At 38.6% G+C, this 14,878-nt stretch overlaps 1 protein-coding gene across 1 annotated transcript in view; it reads right to left on the bottom strand.

Annotated features, from left to right (window-relative positions):
- CNTNAP2 (contactin associated protein 2) overlaps positions 1-14,878 on the bottom strand; it is a 2,069,520-nt gene that overhangs the window by 738,758 nt on the left and 1,315,884 nt on the right. The window contains exon 12 of the mRNA XM_065883648.1: positions 9,061-9,180. Within this exon, the coding sequence (XP_065739720.1) occupies positions 9,061-9,180 (120 nt within the window). The remainder of the gene's footprint in view (positions 1-9,060; positions 9,181-14,878) is intronic.

Raw genomic sequence — 14,878 nt, 5'->3', positions numbered from 1 at the left:
GTGAGATAATAAATTGGTGCTATTGAAAGCTGCTAAGAAAATGAATATGACGAAGAAGGAACTGCTTTGCTTTGCTGGGGGGCTGGCGGGAGGTGATGGCAGCAGGAGTGGGGGCAGGTTCATGATTCCATTAGAGCTCAAGCATCCACCCCAGCAGCCCATTTCCGCCCCCACCCCCCACTGTGCTACCGAAACTCCTGAGAGGCATAACGATAAATAAAATATTACTGAGTGCAAGTGCTTAAGAACTTGAGTAACAAGCTCTCTATAAATATTAGATTAAAAAGACATGAACAGCTTTTACCATTATAGAGAATAATAGAATTTGATCAGCTAAATCCCAGGGCTTTATAAAGCACCAATTATGTAAACAAGCTTGATGGCTTTTTGATAAAACTACAAAAGTCGTGCTAGGAAGAATGCAGGAGGTGTTCCTTATTTGGACTTTAAACTTCACACCGTATGGCACAGATGTTTACTTAAATTTTTAAAAATTAAATATGAATGCAAAGAGAGTTATAAAGATGAATTCGAGGATAGAATATTAAGGAAAACATTGTTTTTGATTTAGGGATAAGCAGTCATTTTCCAAGGATAATAGCTGGATCTAGCTTTATTTACTATTGTTATTATCACTGGGCAGAGAGAACTAAATGAAGCTTTAAATATAAAAGTTCAATGTTTCTAGAAGATGTTGGTAAGCATCTTAAGGAAATAGAAATAAACTGGAATGTGAGAAAAATGTACAAAAGAAAGAGGTCAATATTAGAAATATATGACAGTATATATGCATTAAAATTATATTTATGATACCAAATTTTCAGAGAGGTGATAAAAATTGAGAAGGAAGGCGAGGAGAACAATGACCACATTTTATAATGTGCCCTAAGATCTAAAAAAGGAAACCAGGCTTTGACTTGCACAGAATGATGAATTCTCCTACAAAAGATTCAATGAATATATGCTCTCCTCAATGTCAACTGAGCACTTGAGATGCTGTCATTTAGGGCACCCCCTAATTTCCAAGTGATGAAGCGCTGAACTGCAGACAGTCAAAAGGAGAATTGCATAGTAGAAGAACCGCTTTTTGATAAAAAAATGAACAGTGCCAATTTATGTCAAACATGGCCAAGAAATGAGTAAATTCAAGCTTGTTTGAGGCAAGAGGATTTTGCTTCTCGATTATTTGAATAGTGATATTTTTCTTTCATGTTCCATGGCAATAACAGAATTTTTTTTTTTTTAAAGAATAGAAGGCAGTGTAGAGATCAACTCATTCCAATTCCTACTCTATTTATAAGGAAACTGAGACAGAGATTAATTGTGTTTAAAGTCTTCAGGGAATCTGTATAGTATCTGCCCACAGCACAGCTCCAAGAGGCTGAATTACAGATGCTGAAGACAACATAGAGGCCCACCTTTTTCTGATCTGTCCCTGCTCTTCTGTACTCCCTCACATGGGGCTACTCAAGGCAGAAACTTGGGAATCATTTTCAACTCCAATCACCAGCCACAGTCTGGTCAACTCAACTTTCTAAATATCCATCAAATCAATCCTCTCCTTTACCTGTCAGCCACCACCTTGAATCTCAACTTTAACTCCTGTATTACAACAGAGGCTTTCTGACTTGTTTCCCTGTCTCATGTATGGGTCTCCTTTGGAAAACGCTATTCCCAGCTGCCAAAGCGATGCTTTAAAAATACAGTATCATCAATTGCTTGCCAAGTTTCAACTGCTTTGCATCCCATATAAAGCATGTTACAAGTTGATTTATTTTTGTTATTGAACCAAACTTGGGTCCACACACTGAACGTGTAGCAAAGCCACTCTACTGACACTAGGTTGTAGTGAAGGAAAGTACAGAGTTTATTGGAAAGCACCAAGAAAGGAGTATGGGCAGCTCATGTTCAAAATACCTGAACTTCTCAATGGCTTTCAGGTAACAGTTGTGAAAGGCAACATTACGGGTGTGAGTTGTAGGATGCCTGATCAGCTCCTGCACAGTTCTCTGATTGGTTGACGGTGAGGTAACAGGGTGATGTTTCAGGAATCTCAATGATCAACCTTTTGGTTCCAACCTGTCTGGGATCTACATACTGGTGGTCAGCATGTAGTTAAGTTCTTCCATCTGGTGAGGGTGGGGGGTTAGTATCTGAAAAATAACTCAGGGATATGGCTCAGGATATTATCCATAGCCCTTGAGGAAGAACTAAATGTTTTTGACTTTGTTTCATGGCTAAACTATTATTATTTTGTCTTGCTTGACTATTTTCCTTTGTTTCTGCACCTTCTCATTTTCTCACTTCTCTAAGTTTGCTCTTTGGAACTCGGTGAAGGAGTAGGAGGCTAAAGCTTTTTTTTACAAATAAGAGGTGGGGGGCATGGAGGGTGGGGGGAGTCTGAACCCAGGAAGGCCCCACTGGGTCCTGCTCATTCATTATATACATTTGCATTGATTCAAAATCACTCTCCATCCTCCCAGTCTTTTTCTCATTCTTTACGACCCAAGCAGTCAATTCGACATCCATAAGGATGACCCATTTGTCCCTAAAATTCTCTTAGACACTTTTCTTCCACTTACTTATACATTCTCCTACACACAGACTATTTCATCACTAGAAATCTGACCTATCTACTGATTTCCTAGGAGCTCATTTTGCAGATGCCTTTTCCCTGTTTACATCATACCCTAAGTGATATTATCATTTCTCATATATTCATATGCTAACAATTAGGACATTTATGTCTCTAACCCATACATCCTTTTGGGGCTTGTCCAACTGAAAAATTTGCATTTCAATTGAGCTGGCATATAGCACTTCATACTCAAATAGGTCAAAACTGAATTCTTGAAATTCCTCTAAATCTGTTCTTTCCTTAATTTCCCACATCTGCCATATGGCACTGTAATTCATCCAGTTATTTAATCCATATATTCAGGAGTTATTCTTTTTGTTGTTGTTAAATATTTTGCTCTTTTTAATATATATTTTTTTAAAATTTATTTTATTATTTAGTTATTTATTTTTGGCTGTGTTGGGTCTTCACTGCTGCATGCGGGCTTTCTCTAGTTGTGGCGAGTGGGGGTTACTCTTTGTTGCGGTGCGTGGGCTTCTCATTGTGGTGGCTTCTCTTGTTGTGGAGCACGGGCTCTAGGCGCGCAGGCTGCAGTAGCTGTGGCACGTGAGCTCAGTAGTTGTGGCTCACAGGCTCTAGAGCACATGCTCAGTAGTTGTGGCGCATAGGCTTAGTTGCTCCATGGCATGTGGGATGTTCCTGGACCAGGGCTTGAACCGGTGTCCCCTGCATTGGCAGGCAGATTCTTAACCACTGTGCCACCAGGGAAGCCCCAGGAGTTATTCTTCACAACTGTCTTTAATCATCCTTCTCCCATCTGTCACCAATCCTGACAATGCTTCCTTCAAAGTACACCTGAAATTCATCTCTTATTCATCACTTAAACTATCACCACTCTAGTCCAAAGGAGCTTCTTTTCTTCCCTGGACTTTTACAATAGCCTCAGAACTGGTCCCAGTGCTTTCAGTCTGTCACTCATGGTACTCCCAAGTGGTAGTTTTAATTGAGACCCTCTCATTCTCCTGTTTAAAAACTTTCCATAGATTCCCACCCACTACACTGAAATATAATTGAAAAAGTAAAAACCAGATTTTTTTCCTGCACCACCACCTGGCCCCTGCCCATCTCCCCACTTCATTTTGGGCCCCCCTATAGGCTCATTATGCTTCAGCCACTGGGGTTTCAGTTCCTTGGAAGGAAATGATCTCTTTCACTCTTTGGGGTATAATTTTTCAGGGCTCATTCCCCTTCCTCACCTTTTTGAGTGCCTTGTCTCTTTTCATATGCTAGATTTTGGCTAAAATGTTGCTTCCTAGGGAGTTTTTTAAAAAAATCCTCTATCCAAAATAAACCAATCCTCACAATTCCATTATTTTCCTCTACAGAAAAATTACTTGTTTACTTTTTTAGTGCTTGTTTTTATTATTGGTTGTGAATACCATGAAGGCATTTATTATATCCATTTGTTCTCACATGGCACAGTTCCTGGCACACAGTGAATACAGAAATGAAAAAACCTAGAAAAAGGATCCTAGAGGGATGCTTAAATATTCTGTTCTTTTTTCTTTTCACAAAGTCTATGAAGAAATTCACATTTTGGGGTTTGTGTGTGTGCGTGTGTGTGTGTGTGTGTACATTACATTTTTAATTAAAAATTTTCTTTTAGATAATGTAAATTTTACATGCAGTGTAAGAAATAATACAGAGACCACCTCACACTGGTCAGAATGGCCATCATTGAAAAAATCTATAAATAACAAATGCTGCAGAGGGTGTGGAGAATAGGGTACCCTCCTACATTGTTGGTGGGAATGTAAACTGGTGCAGCCAATATCGAGAACAGTATGGAGGTTCCTCAAAAAACTAAAAATGGAGCTGTCACATGATCCAGCAATCGCATTCTTAGGCATATATCCAGAGAAAAACATGGTTTGAAAGGATAAATGCATCCCAGTGTTCACTGCAGCGTTGTTTGCACTAGCCAAGACATGGAAGCAACCTAAATGTCCATCGACAGATGAATGGATAAAGAAGATGTGGTACATATATACAATGGAATATTACTCAGTCATTAAAAAGAATGAAGTAATGCCATTTGCAACAACATGGATGGAACTGGAGATGGTCATCCTAAGTAAGTCAGACAGAGAAAGACAAATACCATATGATATCACTTATATGCATAATTTTAAAAAATGATACAAATGAACTTATTTACAAAACAGAAACAGACTCACAGACTTAGAGAATGAACTTAGGGCTACCAGGGTGGAAGGGTGGGGGGGAGGAATAGATTGGGAGTTTGGGATTGACACGTACACATTGCTATATTTAAAATAGATAACCAACAAGGATCTACTGTATAACACAGGGAACACTACTCAATATTCTGTAATAACCCAAATGGGAAAAGAATTTGAAAAAGAATAGATATCAATACAAGTATATGTATAACTGAGTCACTTTGCTGTACACCTGAAACTAACACAACGTTGTTAATCAACTATACCCCAATATAAAATACAAATTAAAAATAAAAGAGGAAAGGTTTTGATTGATAAAAGAGTCTACAATGGTCATTTGGTGGTGAAGGGTATATTGAAGATGAGGAAGAGCTTCATGGAGGAGTTCAGGATTCAAGAAAACTCTTGAGAGATAAGTATTTGATAGAGAGTTTCAGGAGAGAATATTGTACACGGGGTGACTGTCATGAAATTTAGTGTAAAACAAGCCAAACTGAATTTAGGGAATGATGAAAACTCTACTCTGATTGGAGCATGGGATGGCCATAAGGAAACAGGGTAGAAAAAAGACAGTGCTAGAAAGTTTGTATTAAATGTGAAGGAGGTTGAATGCTAAGTTGAGCCCTTTCCCATTATTCAGTAGTTGGGATGGAGCACAGTGGTCATGTGAGCACAGTGGTGTGTAAGGAGCATTCATCTAGCAGCCTGCTGACAGGTGGCATGGAGGCAGGGGCAGTAGGAAAACATCGGAGTTGAAGGGACTGTTGGAGGAGGTCATGGAGAGAATGTGACTGCCAGCTGACCCTTAAGCAGAACCCTGGCAACCGGAGGCTCCTCACCCCTCCCCTGTCCTTGGAATGTACATCCCACCTACTATTCCCAGGCAAGCAGCCCTTTCAGGGAGTAAATCCTTGCGAGAGGTAGGTGTTGAGACCATCTGGACTGAATATGTCACTGAACCTGTCAAGGCCTTGATATAAACTTTTAAGATCCTGTGGGTTGGGTGCAGAAATCTACTCCTATTGTGTCTCCCAAGACAAGCCTTGTAAGTAAAGTTCCCTTGCTTATTAAACCTTCACCTACCAATCTAGAGGGTCTGCCTCCTTCTCAGTCTCTCCTTGCCTTCCACGTACGGGGTCCAGTTTCAGATTTCACTTGGGGAACTCCCAAGGTTTTAAACCAACAGGGGCCAGTTGGGCCATTACTAGAATAACCTAAACCCAACAATTGAGGGTCTGAATCAGGATGGTGGTTTGAGGAATGGAAAGAATAATGATTTGCAAGAGGCATTGGGAAGGAGAAATTGAGAACTGAACAGTATCTGAGATGCCAAGAGATATATGCTGACAGTTTGGACTGAATCCAACAGTAAAATACTCTAGCAGGGACAAACTTCAAGTCTTCCCTGTGATTCAACGGAAAATGTAGTAAGGATAAGATGAGGAACAACTTACTTATTTGATAATGTTAAACAAACATAAAACTTGGAGATGTTAGCAAGCAGTGATGTTGTAATGATTATTTGGAGGAACTTCTTTTCTAAAAGTCAGAGGAGACTACCTTCTTCTTGCCAGGCCCTAAATTAATTGTTTTCATTTTGTTTTATATTTTAATTAGTAAGTGAATTTAAAGTTTAGTATTCCAAAGAATAATTATAAATCAGAAGTGATTTCCAACAGAGTGATTTTTCATTTCTACCCAAATTTACATCAGATATTACCTGCCAGTAAAGTTTCTCCAGTGTCGAGAAACCAAAATCAAGACTCATATATTTACTATGTCTGTACAAGTGAAAAACTCTCCCTCATCTTAGTAAGAAGAAGGAAAAAGAGACTGATAACTGCCAAGACACTGCTTCTTCCCCAGAGAGGATATCTTGCTCCCATTTTAAAAATATGTGATGTATTCAACAGTGATAAACACTCAATTACATTTGGGTCACTAAGAAGTGGGACAGCTCTATTCCTTAATACAAATGTTGTGAATTAAGGTGCATATACAATTTCTCATGACCATAGAGTGATATCTCAAGATTCATAGACTATCTCATGCTGTCACTCCCTCCTCTTCTTCAACATGTATCTCTTGGAAAAGCAACAGCCCAAGCCAAGCTCTGTGGTGCCATGTTTTCCTAATAGTTCAAGTTCATGCTCTTTCCAGATGAAGGAAGGGTTAATGGGTTGCAAAAGGCCAAAGTGTACCTGATGGCCTTCAAGGGTCCCTGAAACACTGGTGCTCATAACTATCTTGACGATAGAAAAAAAATCTTCTAGCTGCAGAAATCATGCTGTTCTTTTCACCACTTAGACTGAATCTAGAGTATTAGGTCAAACTATAGTCATACTCTTTAAAGGAGGTATTGATGAAGAGGAGATCTGTGTTTCCACATTAGGCCTTCAATTCACAGAAAAGTGATCTCTCCCCCCCAAAAAAGGGAAAAAACCCTCTTCCATTTTGTGTGTTCTTCATATGGGGATCGTATACATTATGGTTTTGTTTAGTTTTCTAGTTCTTTTCTGAAAAGGCATATAGGAAAGTAACTAAAGTAACTTCTTAATTGTCCAAGCCCATTCAGGATGCCCTGATTTCCCTTAAGGTTAATAGCTGACAACAGTTTTGAGAAATCAACATCAAGAGTCTTTTGGATTAAGTCTAGCTCTCATGGATTCTACTTTAGTTGAAGTAAGATTAGAATGAAGGCAAAGAAGAAAGTACCTGAGTGCACTGACAAGTCCAACAATCAATGAACTCTTAGGTCAAGCTTTCTGGTAAGTGAATTATTTCTCTGGGGCACGCTTAGAATCTTGACATGGGGGGAAATTTGGGGACAGTAGCTCTCACTTTACCATTTTCTCTACCCACCTTCCACACCTCATCATTCTCCCTTCCGTTTTGTGCCATGTCTGTCTTCCTGATGTTGCCGAGTTCTCCACAGGGGTCTGCTTGTCTACAGCACTGTTTAGGGCTCTTAGTTTTGGGCACACAATCCTATTTGCACTTCACACCTACTGAGTCAGTCTCCTGAGATGGAGCCAACAGGTTTGTATGGGAAGACAAAACTCCATAAGTGTTTCTGAAGCATAGCTGGATTTAAGAACCATTGGCCTCAAACACATTGGAATTTGAATTTTGCCTGAATAATATAAGCGAGTTATTTAACTCTCTAACTTCTTTAAAAAATAATTATACCTAACTCCTGGCAACATTTTCTGAAAGTTTATTATGTGTCAGACAATATGCTAAGAACCACATGTAGATTACCTTATTTCATTCATAAAATAATGCTATGAGGTAGATATTATTATTAATCAATTTCAAAGAAAAACATACCGAGGCTTATTGAAATTAATACAGTTAATAAGTTGCCCAAGATTATGTATCTGGTGATTAACAGAGCCAGAATATAAACCCAGGTTATCTGAATAAAGCAGCTATTGTGGTACCCGATACATGGTAGATCATCCATGCAGCAATCACCATCAGTAGCATCATAGAACCATTCCCCTTATCATCATAAGCCTCAGGAGTCCATGTCAAATGCTGATCCTCTCCTGGAGCTGGTAAACAGTGCTCGCCCCACACACTTCTCCAGACTTTTGGAGGGCAAGATGCTACCAAGTGTCTGATGGAAGGTGTGCTCTTATCTTACAGATCTGTACATCTTACACAGGACTGTGGGAACCCACAATCTCATTTCATAGCCCTGAAACTTAATATGGAAGTGAAGAAAAACTAGGCTCTCTTCCCCAGAAAGATTACATGAAAGTGGCAGGTAAGTTTTGCTAGTGCCAGAATGGGCTTTCAGTACCCAGAACAGCTCCTTGTATAACCACCAAGCAGAGGAAGGTTTGGCGTGACCTCTGAGCTTCCTTTCACGTGGGCAGTGTGGATGGTTTAAGAGGTGATACTAACCTTCCCCAGTCTAGGTTCTTGTGGAGGATGCTTCATGGGCTAGTTCTTTCTGTAGACTTCAACCTTGCAATTTTACTTTCTAGTTTTTCCTCTATATGCTGATTTTTTTAAACACTGATTATTAACCGTTCAAATCAGAAGGTAGACTTTTTTTGAAAACCTAGCATTGAAATACATTTCACCATTTAGCCTAACAAAGCCAGCAATATTTAGCTTATTACACATTATGATAAGAATACAGCACAGAAGAAACAAACTTCAGTGGTGTTATTTATTTTCAACAGACAGAAAAGCAATCTTCATGAAACATAAATATGGCATAGTTACCTGTCATGTTGCAGTAAACTTTCAGAGGCCCCAGAGGTCCACTGCCATCAGGATCTATCCAGTAGTAATTTGATGTCTGGCCTAGGTGTTTGTAGGCTTCACAGGAAGGCTCATAGATGGCTGGAACGAAACATCCTACGTGAGCACAGCACCCAAAAAATGTCTCTCCAGATAAATGTCCCAGTAACAGATCAAATGCTATCAAACCACTGTTTAGGAGAGTATCCTCTTGTTAGAAAGAGCACTCTTTTCTCTACATTTAAACTCATAATCTGATCTTTAGTCTATAAGCATTGGTTCTGACCTAACAAACAAAGATAGTAAGTTCCTGCTATGGCTTTAGTTGGGGAAAGGTCTAAAACAATCAATACATTGTTAAACAAATGTAATGTTTGTTTCACAGGTGCTCACGATCATTGAAAACTATTTAATTTATACTTATTTATAGATATCATCTCCTTACTGTAAGGGACTTTACTGAAAGGCCATGAATATTGGCTGCACTACTGGGCTATCAGCTAAGAGATCAGAGAACATCTCTCTCTCTCTCTCTCTCTCTCTCTCTCTCTCATGCACACACACACAGGGGAACTTTTTTTTTTTTGCATATTTAGTATAAATCTCCCACAAATACCACGTGATTTCTAATCTTCCTTTATTTCAGGAAAATGGAAAGATATGTCTGTTTCATTTTATTTGTTACAGGTGTGCTTTAATTACATCAAATCTAGTTTTTGTAGAAAACTGACATTTATGTAGATTGTAGGTTCTTTTTCATCATTTTCCTTTTTGTTCCCATTCTCCTAACACATTTTCTTTTCTCATAGAGACTGCACCTGTTTTCAGAAGTGCAAAATGGACATTTACATACCTCCTTTATAGCTGGAACTTCTAAAACACTATTGTGAAAACTTCTTTTTAATAGCTCTGCGTTGACATATATGATGAATTTGACAGACCTCTTTACAAAACTAAGAACTATTTCTGGTAAAAAATCTATCTATCTGATAAGCAGAGTCTTTTGGTAAAGTGCCCTTGAATTCAATACTCCTAGCATCTGTCCTTTGCTAAGCTATGAAGTAGGAGGTCTGATTCTAGGACTTCCCTTTTCTACTTTCCTCTCCCATGTTTTCTGTGCTTCCCTTTGGCTTTCCACGGTTTCCTCTTCCCAAGGGTGCTAGACCTTAAATTCTATTTCATTTCAACAAACACAACACACTAGACTAAAACAGTTCATAAACGCTTTGATTTACTCAAGGCTTGCTTCCCACTTCCTTCCTTCCGCAAATAGTTATCGAGCCCATATGATGTGAGCAGTAGATTAGGCAACACACGCACAGCTGTGAACAGCACAGACTGGGGACCTTTGGAGTAGGGACTGTTCACTCAGTACTCGTGCACTGCTCACACAAGAAGTGCTGTCAGAAGAGGATGTGGCTAGAAAGTTAAGCACAGCCCATACACCTTTTGTCTGAGTGTAATTATTAATATGCCACCTTCAATCTCCCAGTTGTCTTATTTGGATAATAAACTATGGTCGCTTTAATTCTGAATGCCATACCAAATAAAGTAATGCAATAAAACACAGAAGAAATATTTTTAAACTTTCAGCAGAAAGATGCCATAATTTGACGTAGGTTTTAGAAAGAAAGTTCCTTGTAGCCAAACAATAGCTCTTAGAGAAGTGAGTAATGAGAGCATGTTGGTTGTAATTGCTACAGCAATAGGCCTATAGATCAACAGAACATGGAGACTAGGTGGGTGGATGTAGTTAGGAAGCAAGAAAGAATGACTTAAACTCAGTCTCTGAAAAAAACCAACTGCCTTATTAATTTTTGACAATCCTTCTTCAGATTATTACAATTTTTGTGTACAGTTCAAAATCACCCAGAACGTCAGGTTCAAATTCTTAGGTTTTCCAATTGTCTCTTCAGCTGATCTACCATTAAAAACTTTCACCCTTGTTTTCTAATATTTAATAATCATTCTCTTTCCCCACTGCCAGCACCCCAGTCACCTTCCTTCCAACTGGTATCTGATTTACAACAACCTATTAATTGATTGTTTTACCCAAATATCTCTTCACTTCCCACCCAATTATGCTTTTTTATGCAATATCCTAAAACATTACTTTCATTATGTTTAAAAAATATGTAATGGCTCTTCAACATCTCTGATTGTATATCCCAGATCACCATCTAAGCATGCAAGACCTTCCATAATCCTTACAGATCTCTTTTGGTTTTAGCGACTCGCCAGTATCAACCTTGCTCTCTGCTCAGGCGAACCTGACACAGGAACTTGTTTAACTCATGCTCACCCTTTCTGGGGTTGCCTCCTCTACTTGTGGTTTTCTACAGGCTCTTTCTCAATCTGTAAAACTTCTCAGTCAGAGCTAACTAGGAAGGCAGAAGTGGTAAGAAACAGGGCTCCTGTCAAACAGATCTGAGTTTAAATTCTGACTCCACAAAGTACTATTTATATAACATTGACAAAGATACCTAATCTCATTCAGCCTTGTCTGGGGAATAGGTATCACAGGTATAGTAGTTAATAGGTGAACTGTTTATCATTAATATAATAATTATTATTTAGGCACCACTGACATTCCTCCTTTCTTAAGGAGACCTTCCCTAATAAATATGTCCAGCTTTCTGTATAGTCCAGGGCATACACTGCTCGTCTCACATACTGTAATACTAGTCAATTTAGGACTTGATTGACCGCTGTTAATTAAACCATATAGGGAAATTTTATTTCCTAACAAGACTGTGAATTGTCGTGAGGGCAGGGTGTAGAAAACGTATTTTTCTTTTCTACTCTATATTGATCTAGCATGGTAGATGTTTAAGAAAAGCTGTCAGAATGAAACTTAAAATGTGCCTACCCTTCATCCTGTTCTGATTTTGATAAATGATTAGCTGGCTCACTAGGAGAAGTATATGCAAATGAAAGCACAATTGGATGATAGTAAGTATAGGTAACTACTGCATATAAGCATTTTAAAGAGGTCTGTGGACTTTAACCCAAGTAATTGATTAAACGTAGAGTTGAAAGCATGTGGATGAGGGAAATCTGGGTAAGCAAGAAGCTCTTTATTTTTCTTCAAAGTGTGACAATTATTCTGCTTGTCTTTAACCTATAACGGGTTTATTAGCTGCTTTTGCCTCATCAACACAAATGGAAAACCAAAACTTTAGTCCAAACTTTATCATGTGTGAAAAATCACCTGGAGAGCTTGTTAAGACAGGGATTCCTGGGTCTCACCCCGAAGACTCTGACTCAGTAGAGAATCTGCAGTTCTAACAAGCTCCCAAGTGATGCTGATGCTGCTGGTCCTGACTACATGTTGAGAAGCATGGCTCTAGTCTTGAAAAAAAAAGTTAACTCAAGAAGGGTGGACTAATTCTTTATTTATATTTTAGTATAAATAGGAAAAACAGGTCACTGAAAGGCAATACAGTACAATTGTAAACATTGGGTTGGCCCAAAATTTTGTTCTGTTCTAAGTAAAAATAAAAGACACATTTTTCATTTTCACGAAGAACTTTATGGAGAAACACACTGACTAACCAAATGAACTTTCTGGCCAATCCAATAACACAAGGCTAGAATGCCACCTCACTTCACTCAGAATAATAAAAATGGAATGGGATACAAAACTCTAAATAAAAATACATGTCGAAAGAAATATACTTGGATGAATGCACAGAAAAATATTTGGAAAGGAATACACTCAAACAGTAACTGTGGTTATCTTTGAGTAGTAAGATTAAGGATGATTTAAAACTTCATACTTCTCTGTGTTTTCCACATTACTTTATAACATGCATAAGTTATGTTATCATTAAAAATACACTTGCAAAATACATGTCTGCATAAAGGCACTGAGGTAAAATGGCAAGAACAGCTGTACATAGTAAAATTGCATTCGTTTTATAACTGAATTAGGAATTAAGAGATTTTTGTTCAAATCTCCTTTCTGTCATTTACTACCTGTAAACTCCCCTTAACTTTCAGTTTTCTCAACTGTAAAATGAAGGCAATAATACCTCCTCCACCAAGTTACTGTGAAGATTAAATGAAATCACACGCTTTGTAAACTAAAAAGCACTGACCGTATGGAAATTTTAACGCACAGAAGGAGCTCACTGAAGTATTTAGCCCGCATGCCTCAGCCGGTTAACTCTGTACCCCGTGGAGTCCTAGCTGGGCCGCACAATTTGTGCATATCAAGCCCCAGGGAGTTGACAGGGCAGAAGAGGCTAAGCCAGCAGCCACTGAAGAGAGAGAAGGATCTGTGCCATTGTCAACAATCGAGCTTTTCTAGTAGACTGCTGGAGAACAGAAAGGCAATTGGGCTGATGGCAAAATAAATAGACTCATCAAGTCCACTGATTTACTGGAAAAGTAATTTTTCTCTGTTGCAACTCCTAGTGCCAAATAAAAGGTCTCGTATTATTCTACATATTCTTAAATAAATCTCAGATATTCAGAAATATTATGAATGAACACATCAGACTGAATTCCATAGCATGTAAAAAGCCAGAAAGTGACAAATCCTAAGTACCTTATTAATTTTCATTAAATATTGAATGTTGTCTGTGTGACATCATATTGGGTACAATGGAAAATGACAAAGTACTATTGTATTAGTTTTATTGGGCTGCTGTAACAAATAACCAAATACTTAGCAGGTTGAAACAAATTTATTACCTCACAGTTCTAGAGGTCAGATGTTCGAAGTGGGTTTCACTGAGCTAAATTCGAAGTGTGGGCAGGGCTGTGCTCCTTCTGAGAGCTCTAGGGGGAAATCCACTTTCTTGCCTTTTCCAGCTTCCAGAATCCACCTGTATTCCTTGCCTCATTTTCCTATTTCTTCATCTTTGAAGCCAGGTGTGGCTGGTGGAATCTCTCCCACGCTCTGCTCTGATTCTCTGCTTGCCTTGTCACCTCTCTGTATTTTAAGGAGCTCTGATTGCATCAGGCTCACCCAGATAATCTGGGATAGTCTCTTCACGAGAAGGTCCTTAACTTAATCATAGTCTCTTTTGCCATATAAAGCAATATATTCACAGGTTCCATGGCTTAGGATATAGACGCGTTTGGTGGGGAGAGGATTATTCTGCTTATCGCAACTGTATATAAATAATATGATTGCTCTAGTTAAAGAACAACTATTATTAAGCACCTAATGTACTCCCAGTGCTGTTGATTAATAAAAGATGCCAACTCATTGGCAGAGAGAAAAGCAAAGGGTTTAAAAGCAAAGACGTGAAACAGGCCTAATGTGCTGGGAAATAAAGCATCACTTAAGGAATATTTAGGGCAAGGACAGAGTATAAAACAAGGAGCTACCCCCAAGGAAAAGGATAACTCTCAATACTTTGAATTGTTGCAGAAAATGGAATGGAAATCAGCTAGGGGAAGTGGTAATACATTTAGTGAGCAGATCTGGGTGACTTTTTAAATATCTCAGGGTGGTGGTATTTGTAGAAACCACATTATAAGAAAAGGAACTAGTTGGTGGAATGGGGTGGATGTTGACCACACTATTGTAGGAGTTTGAACCATGAAAGGAAAAAATAGAATAAAAATGGATAGAGATTGCTAAGTACAAGTGAGGGAATTTTTGTTAGGATATGTGAGACAGAGTTATCTTTATTGTTTTTAATGGGGTAATTTCTGATTATAAAAGGAATTTATAGGGGAATTCCCTAGTGGTCCAGTGGTTAAGACTCTGAGCATCCAGTGCACAGGGTGCGTGTTCAATCCCTGGTTGGGGAACTAAGATCCCACATATCTCATGGTCAAAAAA

This window comes from Phocoena phocoena, chromosome 9 (assembly GCF_963924675.1).
Source record: "Phocoena phocoena chromosome 9, mPhoPho1.1, whole genome shotgun sequence".
Classification (NCBI taxonomy): Eukaryota; Metazoa; Chordata; class Mammalia; order Artiodactyla; family Phocoenidae; genus Phocoena; species Phocoena phocoena.
This window is presented reverse-complemented; position numbering and strand designations above follow the sequence as displayed.